At 38.0% G+C, this 21,039-nt stretch overlaps 1 protein-coding gene across 5 annotated transcripts; it reads left to right on the plus strand.

Annotated features, from left to right (window-relative positions):
- Positions 1-12,759: 12,759 nt before the first annotated feature.
- Positions 12,760-20,000, plus strand: LOC104218431 (protein KINASE OF THE OUTER CHLOROPLAST MEMBRANE 1). 5 transcript variants are annotated; one of them, XM_070152862.1, is made up of 6 exons: positions 12,763-12,869; positions 13,061-13,077; positions 14,589-14,958; positions 15,034-15,125; positions 15,218-15,691; positions 18,841-20,000. In XM_070152862.1, the coding sequence occupies exons 3-6, from the start codon at positions 14,593-14,595 to the stop codon at positions 19,805-19,807; spliced, it is 1,899 nt and encodes a 632-aa protein (XP_070008963.1). In that variant the 5' UTR covers positions 12,763-12,869; positions 13,061-13,077; positions 14,589-14,592; the 3' UTR covers positions 19,808-20,000. The 5 variants fall into 5 exon arrangements, with proteins under 5 accessions (XP_070008961.1, XP_070008963.1, XP_070008960.1 ...); XM_070152859.1 differs by having other exon boundaries at positions 12,765-12,869; positions 12,943-13,077; XM_070152861.1 differs by having other exon boundaries at positions 12,766-12,869; positions 13,040-13,077.
- The last annotated feature ends 1,039 nt before the right edge of the window (positions 20,001-21,039 follow it).

A 21,039-nucleotide genomic window follows, 5' to 3' on the forward strand; every position in this document is an offset into this window, starting at 1 on the left:
AAGCTCGGGTTTGTGCATTATATTTCTTAACAGGTAAGAAGTTACAACGTATGGGATGGCATTGAAAGTATGGCTTTAATTTTCTTGAGGCGCTTAGCAAAGCCAGTGCCAATTTTTCTAGGTGAGGATACCTTGTTTTGGCCTCGCCTAGGGTTCTACAAACATAATAGAGAGGGAATTGCGCACCTTCCTCTTCTGAGACTAAAACTCTATTTACCGCTATCTCAGATACTGCTAAGTGTAGGTACAGCTGATCGTCTGTCTTTGGAGTATGGAGTAGAGGTGGACTCAAAAGATACCATTTGAGTTCTTCCAAAGCCTGTTGGCACTACAAGGTCCATGAAACGTTATTCTTTTTCTTCAATAACAAGAAAAACCAATGACTCTTATCGGAGAATCTTGATATGAACCGACCCATGGCGCCTATGCGTCAGGTTAACCTTTGAACGGCCTTGACATTATCCACTATGGTGATGTCCTCTATAGATTTTATTTTGTTCGGGATTGATCTTGTGATAAATTCTGTGTTTCGAGGCCTTAGAAGACTCCTTTTTCCTTGCCTTGATTTGCGTGCACGTTCCGGGCACATATCCGGAATGTTTTTTTTGTGGAAATGTGATGAAAATGTTAATTTGGCTTTTAAAATTGAATTTAAGTTGGCTTCGGTCAACATTTTGGGTAAACGGACCCGGACCTGTGATTTGATGGTCCCAGAGGGTCCGTAGGAAAATATGGGACTTGGGCGTATGCCCGAAATCCATTTCCGAGATCCCCAAGCCCGAGAAATGAATTTTTAAAGAAAATTATTTTCTGGAATATATATGAGTTTTTAGAAATGAAAAATGTTTGGAAGTTTTTGGTATTGGGCCCATATTTTGGTTCCGAAGCCCGGTACAGGTCTTATATGTGATTTAAGTCGAGCCTGTAAAATTTGGTAAGAAACGGAAGTCGTTTGATGTGATTCGGACCTGTAGTTGTGAATATTGATACTTTGAAAGTTTTGAGATTTTTCTTAGAATTCTATACTAAATTCATTGTTTAAGATGTTATTTTGGCGATTTGATCGCACGGATAAGTTCATATGATGTTTTTGAGTTGGTATGCATGTTTGGTTTGGAGCCCTGAGGGCTCGGGTGAGTTTCGGATAGGTATCGGTAGGTTTTTAAACTCAAAAATGTTGCAGGTTTTCAGTTTCTAGTGCACAGGGATTTTGTGCTTCGCGTTTGCATGGCTTCACTAGCGAACGCGGAAGGCAATATCCCTCAGGTGAAAATTGTTCTTCTTGAACGCGGAGCTTGGGACGCAAACGCGAGACTGTAGGGGGAGTACCCTTCATGGATGCATACAGGCACGCGCGAACGCGTAAGGTTAATGGCTTGGGGGAGGGGTTTCACATTTGCTCTACGCGAACGCGGCCACCCGACCGAGAACGCGAATGCTCTGGGGGCTGAAGCTCCGTGAATGCGAGGCTATGATCGCGAACGCGATGGTCAGCTGGGCCTAACCCACCGCGAACGCGACAGGACCATCGCGAACGCGATGAAGGCCTGCCCAGTGATTTTAAAACACAGGCAAAATCTGGCAGAATCCATTTATTTTCATATTTTTAAAATTTGGGAGCATTTGGGCGATTTTTAAAGAGCAGGTTCTTCCCCATAGCATTGGTATATGAATCTAAACCTTTTTCTTTAGATTTCCCATTGCATTTCATCAATTTTCATCCTAAAATCTAAAGTTTTTATGGTAGAAATTACGAATTTGGGTAGAGTTAGGGTTTTTTGACTAATTGGGATTTAGACCTCGTTTTGGGGTCGGATTTTGAAATTAATTACATTTTCGGGCTAGTGGGTGAATAGATCGGGGCCCTATCTCGATCACAGTACATCTATCAGTAGAGACTTGTAGACATATCCTGTCGGTTAGTGCAGTATGTTGGGCTTGTAGGCCCTGTACGTATATTTTGTTGGCTTGTCAGTTGTATTAATTATGATGGCCTTGTCATCCCAACTTTATGTTGACATTAGTCAGCATTGGTCTTTATTTAGTTTTATATTTTGTATCGCACATTATCTTGTAATGCGGCCCATAGCCAAAGTATGACATTACATGTTCAGAGTCTCTTAGTCGCAAGTGGTACGCAAGGATAGATGAGGCACTAGGTGCCGGTCTTGCCCCCGGGCTCGGGGCGTGACATAAAGTACCAAAATATAAGGTATGTAATGCACTAAAAATATTTAATTATAGCCAAACATCAACCGACAATGTCCATTCTCCATTTCATGAATGGCAAGGTGCTAAGATCGAGTGTAGAAGCTCCCCGGGTTGATGGATCATCGGTGCATATGTGTGACAACCATCACATCTTCGTACAAAGTCTCTTGCATCTTTATCCATGTCGGTCCAGTAATAGTCGGCCCTGATTATCTTCCGAACCAAAAACTCTGCCTCCGAATGGTTTCCACAGGTGTCCTCGTGAACTTCTCTCAAAACGTATTCGGTGTCTCCCAGCCCCAAGCATATGGTGACTGGCCGTAGAATGTTCTTCTGTACAAAGTGCCCTCCGACAAGCTAAACCTGGCTGCCTTCGTGCGCAGAGCCATTGATTCTTTAGGGTCTGATGGTAACTTCCCGGTCTTAAAATAATCTATATATTTATTTTTCCAATCCCAAGTCAAACTTGTTGAGCTTATCTCAGCATGTCCTTCCTCCACTGTCACACCTCCTTTTTCTACCCAGAAGGGTATGAGGGAGTTTTTCCAATTAAAGTGATAATAACCGAAACGGATTATTTATATTTATTCGGAGTCGCCACTTGGGATATTTATGGTGTCCTAAGTCACCGGTTTAAAATCCCGAATCGAGGAAGTTTGACTCTGTTTTACAATCTACGAAACATAGAAATCCAGGTAAGGAATTGTGTTAACCCGGGAGAAGGTGTTAGGAACTCCCGAGTTCCGTAGGTTTAGCACGGTCGCTTTAATCATACTTGAATTAAGTAAATTGTCTAATACTTATTTAGAACCTATGTGCATTTACTCTTTTAATTAAGAAATTATCCTAAAACGAGCCACGTGTACTTGTACTCATTTGCATCAAGAATCATGTCACTCGTACATGTCGACAATTCCTAACACTTAGTTATTCAGGAAAAGCTTGGCCAAAGTTGCGCGAACGCATACCTTGATTTTCATTTTAAAAGAATCGTAATTATGTCACGCGAACGTGTACACAATCACGATGATAGATTAAATCGCGCCTAAAGCATTTTCTATGGAAATTTGTTGACATTTTTAGATCGTCACTTTTAAGAAAAATGAAGAAGAAGAAATTGCCAATCCATGTAATTGAGCTTCTGCAATAAATGATTAATTTCTCGCGGTCTTTCTGTATTTCTGTGTACTTAAAGAACGTCGACTACTAATTAAAAAAAATTCATCCCATGCATGATTCAGTGGTAGCTACATCATTGTAAGGTATCATGTATTACAGAAACACTCAATATATAGCTTCATATTGTTCAAATGAAACAATTAGGAACCAAGTACACTAGTAACATATATGTGAAGTAGAGCCTATGCAAAATTAAATGAAGGGTAGCCTATGAAAAAAACTTCACTCTTTATATTTCTATGACATCTTTTCTTGATAATACAACTCATAGGGCACTTCTAGTACAAATCTCCATTTTACTTAAATAGTCTGCCCTTTTTAGAGTTAATGACCAAAACAGAACAGTGAAGCACAATGTCATTCAATAGAACAGAGCAATGATAGACAACATAATAAAAGCAATCGTATGATATTAGGCATAAAATTACAGAAGAAAGGGAGAAATAGACCTCGATTGCTGCAAATTTTCACCGTACAATGAAAGAGATTCTCCAAAATTACAAACCCAAAATGATTTACGGATGAGAACTTTGCCAAACCCGGCAACCTCGAATCGGTAGGGATTTGAAGATGTAGAAGATTATTCTGTTCGTTCCCATGTGATTGCAAGGACTTAAAAACAAATCCATTATTGAGAGTAATCTTGTCTCTCAAATCCAGTTTCATACATAATAAGTTTCCAAAAAATGATGAACAAGAAGGAACAAAGCTGTCGGACAAGCTAAAACCGACCGCTGGCGTCCATACCCGGCGAGCTAACGCCAGCGAAAGCGAAGAAGATAATGGGGTGACGCACGACAGCGACTAAGAATAGGAGAGAGAGAAACAAGGGGGAAAGAAAAAGGAACAAGGGTGAGACGAGGTGAATCACTACTAGGTTCTCTATGGTTCGTCCATTTTTGTTCAAGGAAGATGAAGAAGCTTCGGCTATTGCAGGTTGAATAAGAAGATCGGCAGTAAGGGGTCCTTGTTTTTGGGAGTTGCAGCTATGTGTGGTTGAAGAGAGCAGGGGGCGTTGGTTGTGAAATCCAGTACAGGAAATGACTGTTTTCCTTAGAGAAGAAGATGGGGGGTTCTCTGTGTGTGTAATAGTTGATCATAAGAAAAGAGCCCAAGGCGCCTATGCGCCAGGTTAACCTTTGAACGGACTTGACATTATCCACTATGATGATGTCCTCTATAGATTTTATTTTGTCGGGATTGATCTTGTGATGACCCAAAAGGTCATCACTTGATTTACGAGTAAATTCTGTGTTTTGAGGTCTTAGAAGCCTCCTTTTTCCTCACCTCGATTTGCGTGCACATTCTGGGTGCATATACGGAATGCTTTTATGTAGAAATGTGATAAAATGTTAATTTGGCCATTAAAATTGAATTTAAGTTGACTTCAGTCAATATTTTAGGTAAACGGACCCGGACCTGTGATTTGACGGTTTCGGAGGATCCGTAGGAAAATATGGGACTTGGGCGTATGCCCGAAATCAAATTCTGAGATCCCAAACCCGAGAAATGAATTTTTAAAGAAAATTGCTTCCTGGAATATATATGAGTTCTTAGAAATGAAAAATGTTTGGAAGTTATTGGTATCGGGCTCGTATTTTGGTTCCAGAATCCGGTACAGGTCTTATTTGTGATTTAAGTCGAGCCTATAAAATTTGGTAAGAAACGGAAGTCGTTTGATGTGATTCAGACCCATAGTTGTGAATATTGATACTTTGAAAGTTTTGAAATTTTTCTTAGAATTCTATACTAAATTCGTTGTTTAAGATATTATTTTGGAGATTTGATTGCACGGATAAGTTCATATGATATTTTTGAGTTGGTATGAATGTTTGGTTTGGAGCCCCAAGGGCTCGGGTGAGTTTCTGATAGGTATCGGAAGGTTTTTAAACTCAAAAATGTTGCAGGTTTTCAGTTTCTGGTGCACAAGGATTTTGTGATTCGCATTCGCGTGGCTTCACTCGTGAACGCGGAAAGCAATATCCCACAGGTGAAAATTGTTCTTTACGAACGCGGAGCATGGGACGCGAAAGCGAGGCTGGGGGGGGAGGGGGGGTACCACTCGCGAACGCGTCCAGGCACTCGCGAATGCATAAGGTTAATGGCCTAGGGGAGGGGTTTCACATTTGCTCTACGCGAACGCGGCCACCCGTCCGCAAATGCGATGGTCAGCTAGGCCTAACCCACCGCGAACACGATAGGCCCACCGCGAACACGACAGGCCCACCGCGAACATGACAGGCCCATCGCGAACGCGATGAAGGCCTACCCGGTGATTTTAAAACAGAAGCAAAATCAGGCAGAACCCATTTATTTTCATTATTTTAAAATTTGGGAGAATTTAGGTGATATTTAAAGAGTAAGTTCTTCCCCAAAGCATTGGTATATGAATCTAAACCTTTTCGTTTCGATTTCCCATTGCATTTCATCAATTTTCATCCTAAAATCTAAGGTTTTTATGGTAGAAATTAGGAATTTGGGTAGAGTTAGGGCTTTTTGATAATTGGGATTTAGATCTCATTTTGGGGTCGGATTTCGAAACTAATTACATATTCGGGCTCGTGGGTGAATGGGTGATTGGGTTTTGGTCCGAACCTTGTATTTTGACCAAGCAGGTCCGGAGTCTATTTTTGACTTTTGGGGGGAAATGATAGAAAACCTATAATTAAGCATTGGGTATGAATTCTTTAGCATTTATTGATGTTGTTAAATCAATTTGGACTAGATACAAGTTATTTGGAGGCGAATTCTAAAGGAAAAACAGTGTTTGAGGCTTGAGTTGGCCGTGAAAGTTTGAGGAAAGTGTTTGGTCTAACCTTAACTTGATGGATTAGGAGTCGAGTCCTATTTGCTATGTGTTATTTGTTGAGTGCAACGTATAGGCATAGTGACGAGTATCTATGCGTCGTTGTCAAGCATGCCCGTGAGTCTTAAAGTGAAGTTGTTGTGTTCTTAATAAGTACTACAAATGCCTAAGTTGTTGATTCTCTGTGTTGGGAATGAATTATGATTATTCTCGTGGGAATTGCCTATGGTTGAGTATTGGTCCTAGTTGAGGTTTCTTTGTGAAGTTAAATGTTGGAACAAGTTTGGTTATAGATGATTCCCTTGCCGGGACGTATTTACTTATACTGTCAATTCCCTTGCTGGGATGTTGTTGTTCCCTTATTGTTCCCTTGTCGGGACCTTATTTGTGATTGGTGTTGAATTATATATTGGGATCGGGTTGCACGCTCCAACAATATTATATTTGGATGGGGTTGCACGTTGCAACAATATTATACTCGGATCGAGTTGCACGCCGCAACAATACTATATTTGGATCGGGTTGCACGCCACAACAATATTACATTTGGACCGGGTTGCATGCCGCAACAGTGTTTATTTATGATTTTGATCGGGTTGCGTGGCACAACAATAAAGGATAAAAGTGGTTATTGATTTGTTACATTTTCCTTATTCTTTCTGCTGCGAATTTTAAATTGTTCTTTATGCTTTTCTCCTGAGTTACTGTTGGTAAATGATATTCCCCCGCAGCATGTTTCCCGCCTCCCATTCTTAACTATATATTTCTGCTTTATTTTCTGTTGTATATGATATAATTGTACAAGTTTATTTGGTAGTCTGGTCCTAGCCTCGTCACTACTTCGCCGGGGTTAGGCTAGACACTTACCAGCACATGGGGTCGGTTGTGCTGATACTACACTCTGGTATTGTGTGCAGATCCCGGAGCAGCAGCTTTTGGACCTTAGCTTGGGTGGCTGCCTTCAGTCCATATAGAGATCCAAGGTAGTCTTGCAGGCGTCCGCAGGCCCTGGCGTCTCCCTCTGTCTTTTCTTCCTGTTACACTTATGTAATTCAGAAATAGTGTTGCATTTATTTTTCGGACCTTGTTTGTAGAATTCTTAGACCGTCTATGGAGTTGTGACACCAGTCTTGGGTAGTTTTTGATTAAGAAATCATGTTGGAATTATTTAAATGGTTTAATTGTTTCTTCCGCTGGATTTAAATTTCCACTTTTACAAACTATTGATTCACATTTGTTAAAGAATTAAAATTGAAAAAAAATAATTTGTTCAAATGGTCGGCTTGCCTAGATTTCACTAGTAGGTGTCATTACGACACCCGAGGGTAGGAAGTCTAGGTCGTGATAGATCTCGATCCCTCGGTTGGATATCATGAATTTGAGAAACTTTCTGGATCCGACCCCGAATGCGCATTACTCTGGGTTCAGCTTCATTTTGTATTTCTTCAATATGTTGAAGGTTTCTTGTAAATGTTTCAAATGGTCCTCTACTCGCAGGGACTTAACCAACATGTAATCAATGTAAACCTCCATTGATTTTCCTATTTGTTCTTCGAACATCCGGTTTACTAGGCGTTGATAAGTGGCACCAGTATTTTTTAGTCCAAATGGCATTACGCTATAACAATAGGTGCCGAATTTAGTGATAAAGGAAGTTTTTTCTTGATCACCCGGGTCCATCCGAATTTGGTTATACCCGGAATAAGCATAGAGAAAACTGAGGGCTATTGCATCGATCATGTGATCAATGTTAGGCAGCAAAAAGAATCCTTGGGGCATGCCTTGTTCAAATCTTTGTAATCTACACACATTCTTAACTTATTTCCTTTTTAGGTACTATCACTACGTTAGCCAACCAATCCGGGTATTTAACTTCCCGAATGGAACCTATTTTAAGGAGTTTGGATACCTCGTCTTTGATGAATGCATGCTTTACTTCGGACTAAGGCCTCCTTTTCTGCTTAACCAGGTGGAAATTTGAGCCCAAGCTTAGCTTATGAGTGGTTACTTCCGATGGGATCCCTGTCATATCTAAATGGGACCAAGTAAAACAATCCATATTAGTTATAAGCAATTTAATGAGTTTTTTCCTGAGCTTGAGAGTCAACCCCGTGCCCAGGTATACCTTCCAATCGGGCAGGTGTTCGATCAATACGACTTGTTCCAGCTCCTCGACCGTCAACTTGGTGGCATCGAAATCACCGGGGGCTATGAACGACCTAGGAACTCCGAGATCATCATTCTCACCCATCTCTTGCTTCTCCGATTTGGTCGAGACTGGTGTCGATGATTGCTATTTAGTTTCTTCTTTCCTGACTGACTCCAGATTCTTCGATGTCGAGAGTGCAGACACCGGGGTCATCTCATCAACCGCAAACATTTCTTTTGCGACTGGCTTAGGCCAAATTGTCCGCAACCGGAGCCAGATCCATCCGTTCCATTTGAAACCTCGACACTAATTCCCTAAGCATGCCGTTATCTCTTTGCTTTGATTTGAAATAGTCTGACTTCCGGGTCTCGACCTTGATGGCCTTGGCGTGCGCCTTTACAAAGGCATCTGCGAGCATAGCAAACGAATCAGTAGGATTAGGGGGTAAGTTGTGATACCATATCATAGCTCTTTTCGACAATGTTTCTCCGAACATTTTCAGCAGAATGGATTCGATTTCGTCATCTTCTAAGTCGTTCCCCTTGATGGAACACATGTAGGAGGTCACATGTTCATTTAGATCAGTTGTTCCATTGGGAATTTCGGGCATACAGAACTTCTGTGGAATTGTTTTCGGAGCTGCGCTCGGAGAGAAAGGTTTTTGGACAATTTTCTTGGAATTCCGGCCTTTCAATATTGGTGGTGCTCCTGGGATCTGATCAACCCTGGAGTTATAGGTCTCTACCTTTTTGTCGTTAGCTTCGATCTTCTTTTCCGCCGATTCCACTCGCTTCGTTAGTTCCTCGAGCATCTTAATTATTTTGAGGTTGGCTCCGACTTCTGCTTCACCCAGCCTTCCGAGGTTCGTTCATTTTTTCGGGTGTTCTCCCGGGATTGTTCGAGCTCAACTATGCCGGGATCGTGACTTTGGTTCTGTAATTGGTCTATTGCCACATGTTGAGCTTGTAACATTTCAAAAATCATTCGCAAATTGATTACATCGCCTTCACCGTCGTGCATACCCCTAGTACCGACCTGTCTCCTCCACGAACTTTATTTTCTGGGTTGGTGGGCAAGTTAGCTTCGATTTCCACATGGTAGTTGGCATCGATTGTCAGCAAGGGGAACCTCATTGTTGGGCGCTATACCGTTGTTCTCGCCCTGGTGGCCAGACTCAGCATCAATGTTCAAGTGAGCGGATTGAGAGTTCGACATTCTTAAATTTATTTGAAATAAAAATCTCAAAGAACAAGAGTAAAACAGGGAGCATTATGGAAATTTGTCTCAAATTGCCACTATTATCCTTAGCCCCACGGTGGACGCCAAACTATTTACTCTCAAAAGCAGATAACAATTGAATATATATGTGTTTTTAAAGATATGCGGATTAATTCAATACAAATAATTAATAGCATTAGATTAGACAGATAAAAGACGTAATAAATTGCCAAACCAATAGTGAGAGTGATCCTAGACGCAATAATGGCTTAATGAAATGCCTACCTTCGATCTCGAGCTCACTGTAATAGAGAACTGACGAACAAAAGCATGAACAGAGAAAAATAATAGTATTTGCCTTGATGTGCATGTTACAATGCCCCTCATGAATAATTAGACTCCCCTTTATATAGTAGGGGAGTTTCACCCTAAGTACAATTCTAAAAAAGGGTAAAAATCCTTCTTCTTGCTAATCACTGATCCATTGTTGATACAAGCCGAGAATTATGCCGTGACATCCGGTTGGACACAAATATCACGACCCTTTATTAGTCGTGCGCGATTATCTGGTAATGCTTTCCGAAGTTTTGGGATTTGAATCGGACCTGGGGGTCGTAGCCCCGATTCTCCCCAGGGCGGGTATTTTGCCCGAATCTCGACACGGGGGGCTCCTTGCCCCGATTCTGATTCCTTATGGTCATGTCTCAGCTTCATTTGCTTCACTGAGAACTAAGGTGTCGAACGAGCTCGGTTTCATCTGTATACAATATTGTTAGGTAAGGATATTTATTCTAAGAGTATTTATGTAAGAGTATTTATGTCCTTAAATAATTTTTATGTTTGTATTGATAATGCACACAATTCTATTCCATATTACATTTTGCATAAAATAATGTATGTGACTTTTCTGCATAACTTGGTGCACGTATTACTTAACATCACTAACCAACCTATATTAGTTATGCGAGGGAAAAAATTTCCTACACGGCAAAAATCTTGTATTAAATTATGTGAGTATTATTTTCTCTATTTTCTTCAAACACATGACTCCGAATTACTTGTGGACACGGGGCGAATTATATGTGATCAAGGGTGGTCAACAAAATACCTTTGCCAAAAACTTACATTGTATATAGGGTGAAATATTATTTGTTACTGATAAAAAAATAAATTTTGAACACCCTTGTATAGTCCACTAACAAAAGGTATTTAAAATTTGAACGCCTTTATTAAATTTCTTGACTTAATCGGTGCGAATTAGTAATATGTTTATAAAGCATGTGATTATTGTTAACCGTCTTCTAACCTTTCTATAAAGTCTCATCTGTGCCCATAAAACTATTTTTAATTTATTGAACTATAAAAATATGTCTTTATCCAGAGGTCAATTTTAGTTAGTCATTCTCCATAAGATAGGTAATTTAGATGGGATTGTTACACAAATAAGTTAAATCTTCAATTTAGATAGACAAAACGTAAAAACCAAGGTGAATGAACATACATCTTTGGACTTGGAGCAAAAGTTAAAATTTGTGTACCACTACGTTTTAATTTTGTTTAATTTCTTTTTCTTTTTTCTTTGGGGTGATTCGTTTATTCTTCTGCTGATACCCTATGCCGAACCTTAACTTATCAACCAAAGCAGTACACGTGGCGTCTAGCAATGTTTTCCCGCGTACCAAAAAGTTTTCTTTTTCTTTTTGTATGTCACATCAATTAACAAAATCATTATTACTCCAATAAAGAGCTTGTATATACATTTTGCTTTTTAGTACTTGAACCGTCTTCATTTTATGTAATATTTTTTTAATATAAAAAAATTATTTATATTTAAATAATTTAACTTTATCTTTAGTAACATGATTTTATAGTTATGCATATCTAAAACTGTAAGTTCTAAAAGTATTTTTTTTCTTAAGCATTGTACCTATATTCAAATACCGCTACATAACTAATATTTTCTTCGGTCCAAAATAAGTGATTTTTTTAGATAGTTTCACACAGATTAAGAATCTATCTTTTAACATTAATGAGCAATGAAATTGACCATATTAACATTTACTATCTCACATAAACACTCCTAATATATACTTTAACACTATTTACTCCAAGTACAACATAGGAAAAAAATAATTAATTTATTCTTGAAATCTAGAAAAATCACTTATTTTGGACCACAAAAAAATGCCAAAAATCACTTATTTTGGACCGGAGGGAGTACAAATGAAATAACATATTATGAGATAAGCTAACTGATTGGAGAAAATTGAGTATCTTACTAGTACTAATTTAATAAGTTAACATTGCATGAGAGTATTTGTACTAAGACTTTTTAATTACTATTCCTTTCATTTCAAATTAGATGAGTTACTTTGCTTTTTATGTTTTTTTCAAAATAATTGACACATTTATAAATTTAGAAATAATTCAACTTTAAATTCTTTTTTTACTCATTTTATTCTTAATGAGAAGCTTTTATAACCACATAAATGTCATGGCCCTACAAAGTTTTTACCCCTTAAGTTTTTAAGATCACAAGTTTAAAAAATCTTCTTATTTTTTCTTAAGTTTTATATCGAATCAAACTACCTCATCTAAATTGAAATGGAGAGAGTAACATGTATAAGAAATGAGGTGTCGTTTTGTTAGTTAAAGTAATGTCTGAATGAAAAAGTAACCAAGTATTTAAATTTGAGAAATAACGCACTAAAAGAATCTGTGAAACTAATCAAACTATTTGAAAAGAACAAGCCTGGTTTTGTTTGAAGGCAAGTTATGCTTAGATTAATTATGCTAAAATAAATTATATTGAGATTAGCTATCCGGATATTATCTCTTATTATTGATTGTTTCGTATATTGAATTAATTCTAGAATTGTCAATTTTACTGCTTTGTCCTTGGATAACTTATTCTGGAATTACTATTCTACCATCCAATAGATATTATCCCAATATTATTTTTAACCTTGAAATAATTTATTCCAAAATTAGTAACGAAACAAGAAATTAAACGATCTTAAAATTTTATCCTAAATAATTTTTCTCATCAATCATACCAAACATTCTTAAAAGTTTACTAGATTTTGTTTCTAAAGAAAGAAAGAAAAAACAATTTTCTCCATCATTTTATAATTGAAGAAATTAGAAGATGACGTACAGGAGCTTGAGGTTCTTTAAAAGAACCAACCGTAACGTATGGACGTGACACAACACCACTCCCAATATGCTGACTCTTAACTCTCTGCAAAAAAGCAACAAAATTTAGCAAAAACTTCCGCCTTCACGTTCTCGAATCTTTTGACAAAGGTTTCCCTTTTCTTCTCTTCTGTTTTCTTCTTTCTTTACTTCTCCTACTATTTTCCATTTTCTTTTTTTGCAGGTTCTGTGCAAATTATCGGGTTTTAACTAACTTGAATTCGTCGAAATTTCTTAACTTGTTTGTTCAGTTTTTGAGCTTGTGTTGACTCTTTTTACAGTTTCTTTTTCTTCTGCTTCAGGTTGTTTTTGTTAACAAGTAAGTCCCACCCTTTTGCTTTCCTGTTCTCATCGTCTATTATTTGACCTTCTTTTTTGGGTGTCTCTTATTTGATTAATCTTTTTTTTTTTAGAATTTGGGCTGAAAGAATTAATCTTTTTTGTTTATCTGATCATGAGTTTTGTTTAGTTTTCTTTGAACATGTGTGGAGTGAGAGGTGTGTCTCGGTTAGGATACTGTGTGCTTTGTCAGTTACAATCATCGTTTACTTTACTTTTTTTGGGGGGATGAGGGGTGGGTGGGTGGGTGATTTTCTGGTTCACTTTAACTATAAGCTTGAATTATTGTTTCTAACCTATAAATGAAAAAAGTATAACAACAACATCAACAACTATGCCTTAATTCCAAATAGATTGAGGTCGGTTGCTCTACGAATCTTTACATATGCATTTAAGTTCAACTCATGTCATCGTTATACCAAATAAAATTAAAAGTGAAAACTAATTTAAATATATATAAATATATTATATATTTATTTTGAAGAACAGAACACCCCGACCTCATTTATGGGATTATACCGGGTTTGTTGTTGTTGTTTGAAGAAAAGAACACCATGGAAACAAGGTACCCCAATAGGAGGTACCAACTAGCTGGAGAAAAGGTTACTATTATTGGCACACTTACATGTCCAATGGTAGAGAGGAGTCTCTTAAGTTTGGTGAAATTGTATGACAACGTAGGGGAAGGAGTGAAATTTAGACCATTCTGATTTTTAGAGAATCTCTATATTGTCCAAAAGGACGAAGTGCGGTGTAGTGGAATAAATGGACCCAAATGGAATAGAGTGGATATAGATTCATATATCTGTCAAGTAGTTTTAGATTGAACGATAGCTGTTGTCAAATGCTATGAGGAATTCTTAATGTGAACACTGGCTAAATGCTTCAGAAGTGGAAAAATAAATACTGAAGGAGTGTATTTGGTATTTCTCTGCAATTGCCTGAGTTGACCTTTATCTCGTGCATCCAAGAACTGCTAGAGTCTAGAAAAAAGAGGGCAGCCCGGTGCATTAAGCTCCCGCTATGCGCGGGATCCAAGGAGGGTCGGACCACGTTGGGTCTTATATGCGCAGCTTTACCTTGTATTCTTCAAGAGGCTGTTTCCGCTCACATGGCGGCAACTTTTACCATTGTGCCAAGGCTCCCCTTCTATTAAAGTGTAGAGTGAGGGAAAAATTAGGTTGTTTAAAGTTTCAACATGCACCAAAAAGAAAAGAGAGGTTATATGAGAGCTGCTTTACTGGTTGAGCATCTTCCACTATAAGATTTTATATAGTAGATATGTAGTTGCTTGCCCTACTGTAGTACAGGTTTGACCTTTGTTATGTGATTGTATTATGTATATCTCTTCCAGAAATTACTATTTGATCCCTTTGACGAGATGATCTCTAACTTAATATATATGGAGCTTCAGTTTACTCCTGTGGTGGTTTCCTATGTGCCTTCTTTTCATAAATTCCTATCTTCAGAAAATAAGACTTCTTATTACAGGAGAATGGCTGGGAAAGCTGTGGTTAAGCAGCCAATATCTGCATTCGACTTTGAGATTGTTGAAGGTGTTTCCGATAACCTTACAACTGTTGTGGCATCTTCTAGCCAGAGTAGCCCATGGATTGACCCTGCAACTATTAAACTTAGACATAGAATTGGAAGGGGTCTATTTGGGGATGTTTGGTTAGCAACTCGTCACCAAACCACTGCAGATTATGACGAGTATCATGAAGTAGCTGTGAAGATGTTGCATCCTATGAAGGAGGAGAACATCAATGTTGTCTTAGATCGGCTGGGAAATTTGTTTACTCAGTGTCAAGAACTAAAACATATTTGTTGGCTTCAGGGGCTGTCTGTGATAAATGGAAAGGTGAATATTTTCTCGCGGTGCTGTTAATGCGAAAGTTTCTACTACCTTTCTGAAATACTTTAAACATTCCTGCAGCTATGCATTGTTATGAAGTTCTATGAAGGTTCTGTTGGTGATAAAATGGCTCGTGCAAAAGAAGGAAAGCTGTCCTTGCGAGATGTTATAAGGTGATATTGGTGTAGTTTTTATTGAGAATTGAGTTTCAGTCCATATGGGAAAATATGATATAATGATATATTCATTCTGGTGATCGTAACAGGTATGGGACTGATCTTGCTCGTGGGATAATGGAGCTACACTCGAAGGAGATCTTGATTCTTAACCTTAAACCTTATAATTTCCTTTTGAATGAAAATGATCATGCAATTTTGGGGGATATTGGGATTCCTTATCTGCTTCTTGGAGTTCCTTTGTTGAGTTCAGATATGTCAACAAGACTTGGCACCCCAAATTACATGGCTCCAGAACAATGGCAGCCAGAAGTTAGGGGTCCCATATCTTTTGAGACAGATTCATGGGGATTCGGTTGCAGCATTGTGGAGATGCTGACTGGTTCTCAGCCATGGAGTGGTAAATCAGTTGATGAAATATTTAAATCTATTGTAAAGAGACAAGAGAAACCACATATTCCTGGAGGCCTCCCTCCTGCGGTTGAAAGTGTCATAGTTGGTTGTTTTGAGTATGATTTCAGGAATCGCCCTCTGATGGGAGACATATTGCATGCATTTCTAAGGTATCTAATTTATTTTACTTTTGGAAGGCAATTGACATGAACCATTTTCTCTCCGTTGTCTTTTAGCTTTGTTGTATGTTCCATTTTCTAGAAGAATCAAGTTACAGAACTGGCTGTTTTAGGGGTTTGATATCTGCTACGGTCATACGGCCACTAGAATTTGCTTAAAAGAAACAAAAGAAGTAACAGCATGTTTTGCTTAAAGTTCTACAGCCTGTAGTAAGCTCTAACTTGAACCTTTCTCTTCTATTTTCTTGTTTTTTTTTTTTTGGGGGGGGGGGGGGGGGAAGATCCCAAGTCGAATACCTTACTAATAGCTTAAGGTATTTTCATCTGTAATAAGGTTCTGTATTGTACAGTATGGAACTGTGAAAGGTATTCTTGCCCTTGGCTAGAAAAAGATTGTGCTTATCAAAATCATCATATTTTATCTCCAAAGCAGATTAGTTAACCATAAACAGAATGGGTAATTGTTCATCCATGTAGCAGGACTAGTTAACGGATCCTCCCCGTGCCTTTTTGGGTTTTGGGAAAGCTACTAAATGTCACATATTTGATTCTTGGGAAAGCTGCTAAATGTCACATATTTGATTCTACATCCTCAGTTTCTATGAGGTGCTCATAAAATATTTATCTGAAGTATGTTCTGCTCCATGCTCGATTTGTCCAGCATGGACGTTAAACATTTTTTTTGAGAATTTTAACTAGTTTTATTAGGATTCTATTCTGCTCCATGCTCGATTTGTCCAGTATGGACGTTAGACATTTTTTTGAGAAGTTAAACTAGTTTTAATAGGATAAGAGGACTTGACAGTTGACGTGAGCATGGATTTGAGTCCTATGGAAAAACATAGATAGTTGTATATTAAGGCCAATCATGGACTTGAACTTGAGTAAGATCACAATACTGGACGATTTGACAGGTACCTTAAGTATCACTTGCTTATAATGAACCAACAACTGTGGAACTTATTGGCTAGTTAGTGGCTTCTCTGTGACAGAAACAATGATAAGGATGGTGCAGTTTAAATGTTATTATTAACTGATTATGGATATAAAACTCATATTAAATGTCTCTGGTATCATTTTGTGATGCTGAAAACAAATATAAGAAAATCTAGTAACCTCTAAGCTGTTGGATAGCCTCAAAGCTACACACAGAGTAGTTAAAGAAAATTCAATGAAGGTAACTTACGCACGAGTAGTTAAAAAAATGCAGTGAAGGCTTGATAAGAAAATCTTTGGAATTGGCTCATACTTCTTTACTCTGGAATGGCATAGACTAATCATTCAGAATTATAATGTTTGCTGTTAAAAATATACAAGGAAAGTTACTGTTACCTTACTTTACAAAAAATTAAAAGGGAAGTAGTAGTTATTAAACTTTGCCAGATTCCATCTGCAATCAACTCTCTAATAATTAGTATTCTTGCTAGGGAACTCGTATGAATATAAGGAGCATTAATCATAAAGGTTATAGATTTACCATTATTTACATAAAATATTAACCATATATTCTACTTGTATGGAAAAAGAATGCTAGAAATCTCATATGCTGAAATTCTTTTTTGTTTCCTCTATGGTAAGAAAACATTTAGTATTGTTGATGCTACAACTTCATAGTATGATTATATAACCAAGAACACTATGATATCCATTTGCACAAACTCATCTAACGCTCCTCTCTATTAACTGATACTCTAAAAGGATTTTCTTTAAAAGGTTATTTAGATGTTAGAAGTTTTTGACTTAGGTAGTTGGAACGATGTTTGGCTAGTAAATTCATCAACTTTCAGATATAATTAACTTATGATATATTAAGTAATAGAGAGCTGGCGTGAACAGCCGATATACATGCGCAAATGAAATTTTTGGAGCGCTGTAAAGAATTTACCAAGGAATTGGTGTACATTTCAGGCATTCGCGTAGTACATATCAATAAAAGCTCATTTTACTACGTATAATAATTTTTTACGCTATCAGTGTAGGTTAATCTTTAATAGTGGGTTAGTTACCATTTTTACTAAGTTACTATTTAATGCTTATCATAGTAATATACCTATAATTATCTTATAAGTGACCTAATGGTGTAACAAAATTTTACACCATCAGTGCATAGAACTTAAACTCATTAATAAGCACTAAATACAGGAATGTCAAGAATGTGATTATTGGGGTAGAAATGAGCATTGAAGAAGGGAAGAAATTGGAGGGGAAGTGCCTAGTGGCCAATTCTAATTTTGGGAGAAATAGTTCGGTTTGAGCATATGGTTGAAGTATCTCCTGTTCTCGTCTTGGGGCACAAATCAATCAATTCGTTTAAGCTTTCCCCTTTAAAATGCTGCAGGTTTTTTTTATAATCTTATCTAATGAAGTTGCATATCTTATTCAAACGTATGGTTATCATAGTTAGATGCCAATACTAAAGTAAAATTTAACGTGTTCTATAATATCTTATCTGAAGAAGAAGTTGCATATCTTATTCAAACGCTTGTTCAAACCATGTGGAGGTGTTTAAAACATGTGCTTTGGCCTACTAGAGGTGCTTTGTTGGGACAACTCTCAACTCTGGTGGCCAGCTTTGCAAAACCGTGCATGTAAAGGCGTCAATTATGTATTACTCGTAAAATATAACCCTGAAACTTACTGAAATTGCCTAAATCTGACTGGAAGCTTAAAAGGGATGAGAGTGATGCATAAATTTGATGACGAAAAAACACTTGAACATGTGCTAATAGTTTGTCCGGGCTATTTGAGGCGGGAATGAATTCATATCATTAGCTTTGTTAAATTTTGTCATTTATCTTGAAGGTGGTAATGGCATAACCTTCATGGCATGATGCAGAGTGAATGCTAGTTTGATCTTTATCGTTAACATCTAGATTTTTAGATGGGCAGGTCTCTTGCTTAATGCATGAAAATCGGATTATTTTATTACTTGAAAGTTCCTTCTACGGTAAGTGTTTATAGTTACATTTTCTTACATTGCATTTCTATTCTTTATTTTTCTTCCTTGGTGCTTTTTTCCGCTAAAACCTACAATTTAATTGCGCTTTGCGCTTAAAGCTCCAACAGACTTTGGCGCTTTTTGCTTTGACTACTCTATTAATGCTTAGCTGAAACTTAAATTTATTCAATCTACTCTGCAGTTCACAGGAAGCAGCTTATGGCGATGAGGGATGGAGAGACCCGGGGAGTCGGGTTAACTTGGACAAATTAAGTGGAAGTGGCTATAGCAAGTGGTTGGTCCTAAAGGATCAGCTTCAAATTGGAGACACTGTGAGATCCAGGAAGCCACCAAACTCATGTAAACCTGAAAACATGGAGGTACCAGGCGGTACCATTGTTGGCATGGAACGAGATACGGAACGAAATGGATTTGTGCTGGTGAGGGTGCATGGCATCCATGATCCTCTTAGAGTTCATGGATCGACATTGGAGCGGGTGACATTTGGCTTGGCTGCAGGAGATTGGGTACGTTTGAAGGCGAACGGTAAGAAACATTCATCGGTAGGCATCCTTCACTCCATTGATCGTGATGGAAGTGTAGCTGTTGCATTCATAGGTTTGGAGACCTTTTGGAAGGGTAACTGCTCCGAGCTTCAGATGGCAGAAGCTTACTGTGCTGGACAGTTTGTAAGGCTGAAGCCTGATATCTTCAGTCCGCGCTTTGAATGGCCCCGAAAGAGAGGTGGTGACTGGGCAACAGGTAGAATTTGTCAGGTGCTACCTAATGGGTGTCTTCTTGTGAACTTTCCTGGTATGCTGGTGTTTGGTGATGAAAATAGCAGCTTTTTGGCTGATCCAGCGGAAGTTGAAATCGTTTCTTTTAACGCTTGCCCTGGTATTGTGAAGAAGTATCAACACCTTGAGGACTTCCACTGGGCTGTTAGACCACTGTTGATTGCGTTAGGCCTATTTACTGCTATGAAGCTTGGCCTTTTTGTTGGCAAGAAAGTCAGGAGATCAAAGGTGAAGACGGGACGCAACCCGGTGATACCCTTTGAAGGTCAACAAGGGGATGCTCAAAATGCTAGCAATGCAGCATGGCTTCCGCCAAAGGTGGCAAATATCATATTCAGAGAAGGGGCTAGTGTAACAACCACCTCTAGGTAGTTCTTAGTCTCTACCAATGCCAAGCTAAGAGGATTGCACTAACATCTACTGGAAGTTGGATGACCTATTTGCGACCTTGGCTTTAGAGAATGCAAAAATTCTATGATAAACAAGTGTTTAAAGATCTGTAAATAGATGGATGGCTGTAAATACACTTTTACTGTTTATGTATATATATATATTTCCTCCATTATATGACAGTTGTCGGAAGGGGAGCATTGACATAACTGGTAAAGTTGTTGTCATGTGACCAGGAGGTCACGGGTTCGAACAGTAGAAATATCCTCTTGCAGAAATGCAGGGTAAGATTGCGTACAATAAATCCTTGTGGTTCGGCCTTCTGCGGACCCTGCACATAGCGGAAGTTTGGTGCACTGGGCTGCCTTTTTATATGGCAGTTGTGAGTATGCCTTGTTTAAGCCCTCGAATCATCAGTATATCCATGACAAGAACTCGTTGTCAATCTAGTTTGAACACTTATTTGTAAATCCATCTAATTTGTGACAACCGAATAGTCTGGGGTTCTGGCCCTTGCTAATGAATTCTTTTAGCAAGGATCACTAAAAATGTGCAAGTTCTTTTTGATGATAATACACTAAATAAAGTTGTTAAGTTAAACAGTAGAGTGGTGGTAATTGCAAAATCTTTTTGGTAGTTCTAAAGGAATTACCAAACAACTTGTGCAGAAGCATATTCAAGTGGTCCTGTTTGACCTAAAATGACCAGTTGCTTTAGGTGCACTTGCCATGGTTCTTGATTTTTACCTAAAGAACCAACTCAAATTGTTCTACGTTTCTTTTTGTTTTTTGGGTTTTACTGTAGTGCAATTTCTTCACGTTCCACTAATCAAAGTGAAAAGGAAAAGAAAAAGTTACTAGTAATTCGATTCCCCCTATTCTTTTGTCTTCGCAAGTTATGCCACAATTGCTGGAATGTATTACACCAGATGAAATTGGTTACACTAGTTGTATTATGGGGTTTTTCTCATTGCACATGGATAAACTTTTGTATCCAGCCCGGCTAAGGATCAACTCCTCTGAAGTTCCTAAAATTCAGTGTAATTTCAAATATTAATTTTAAATCTTAAAAATAAATTTTACATGTTTAAACAAACTAGATAAAAATATATACATCACATGATCACAATTTTAATGAAAAAATTGGAGTCAATTTAAAAAGTTGGCCAACTCTCCAATTAGTAACATTTTTTCTTCCTAATTAATAATAAGATC

The sequence above is a fragment of the Nicotiana sylvestris genome, chromosome 8, assembly GCF_000393655.2.
Source record: "Nicotiana sylvestris chromosome 8, ASM39365v2, whole genome shotgun sequence".
Classification (NCBI taxonomy): Eukaryota; Viridiplantae; Streptophyta; class Magnoliopsida; order Solanales; family Solanaceae; genus Nicotiana; species Nicotiana sylvestris.

What these genes read in the sequence shown, in the direction of transcription:
- LOC104218431 (XM_070152860.1), top strand. Translation starts at nt 14,593, where the DNA reads ATGGCTGGGAAAGCTGTGGTTAAGCAGCCAATATCTGCATTCGACTTT. An exon ending in TCCTTGCGAGATGTTATAAG is followed by an intron (nt 15,126 to 15,217) that starts GTGATATTGGTG and finishes TGATCGTAACAG; the next exon opens with GTATGGGACTGATCTTGCTC. An exon ending in ATATTGCATGCATTTCTAAG is followed by an intron (nt 15,692 to 18,840) that starts GTATCTAATTTA and finishes TCTACTCTGCAG; the next exon opens with TTCACAGGAAGCAGCTTATG.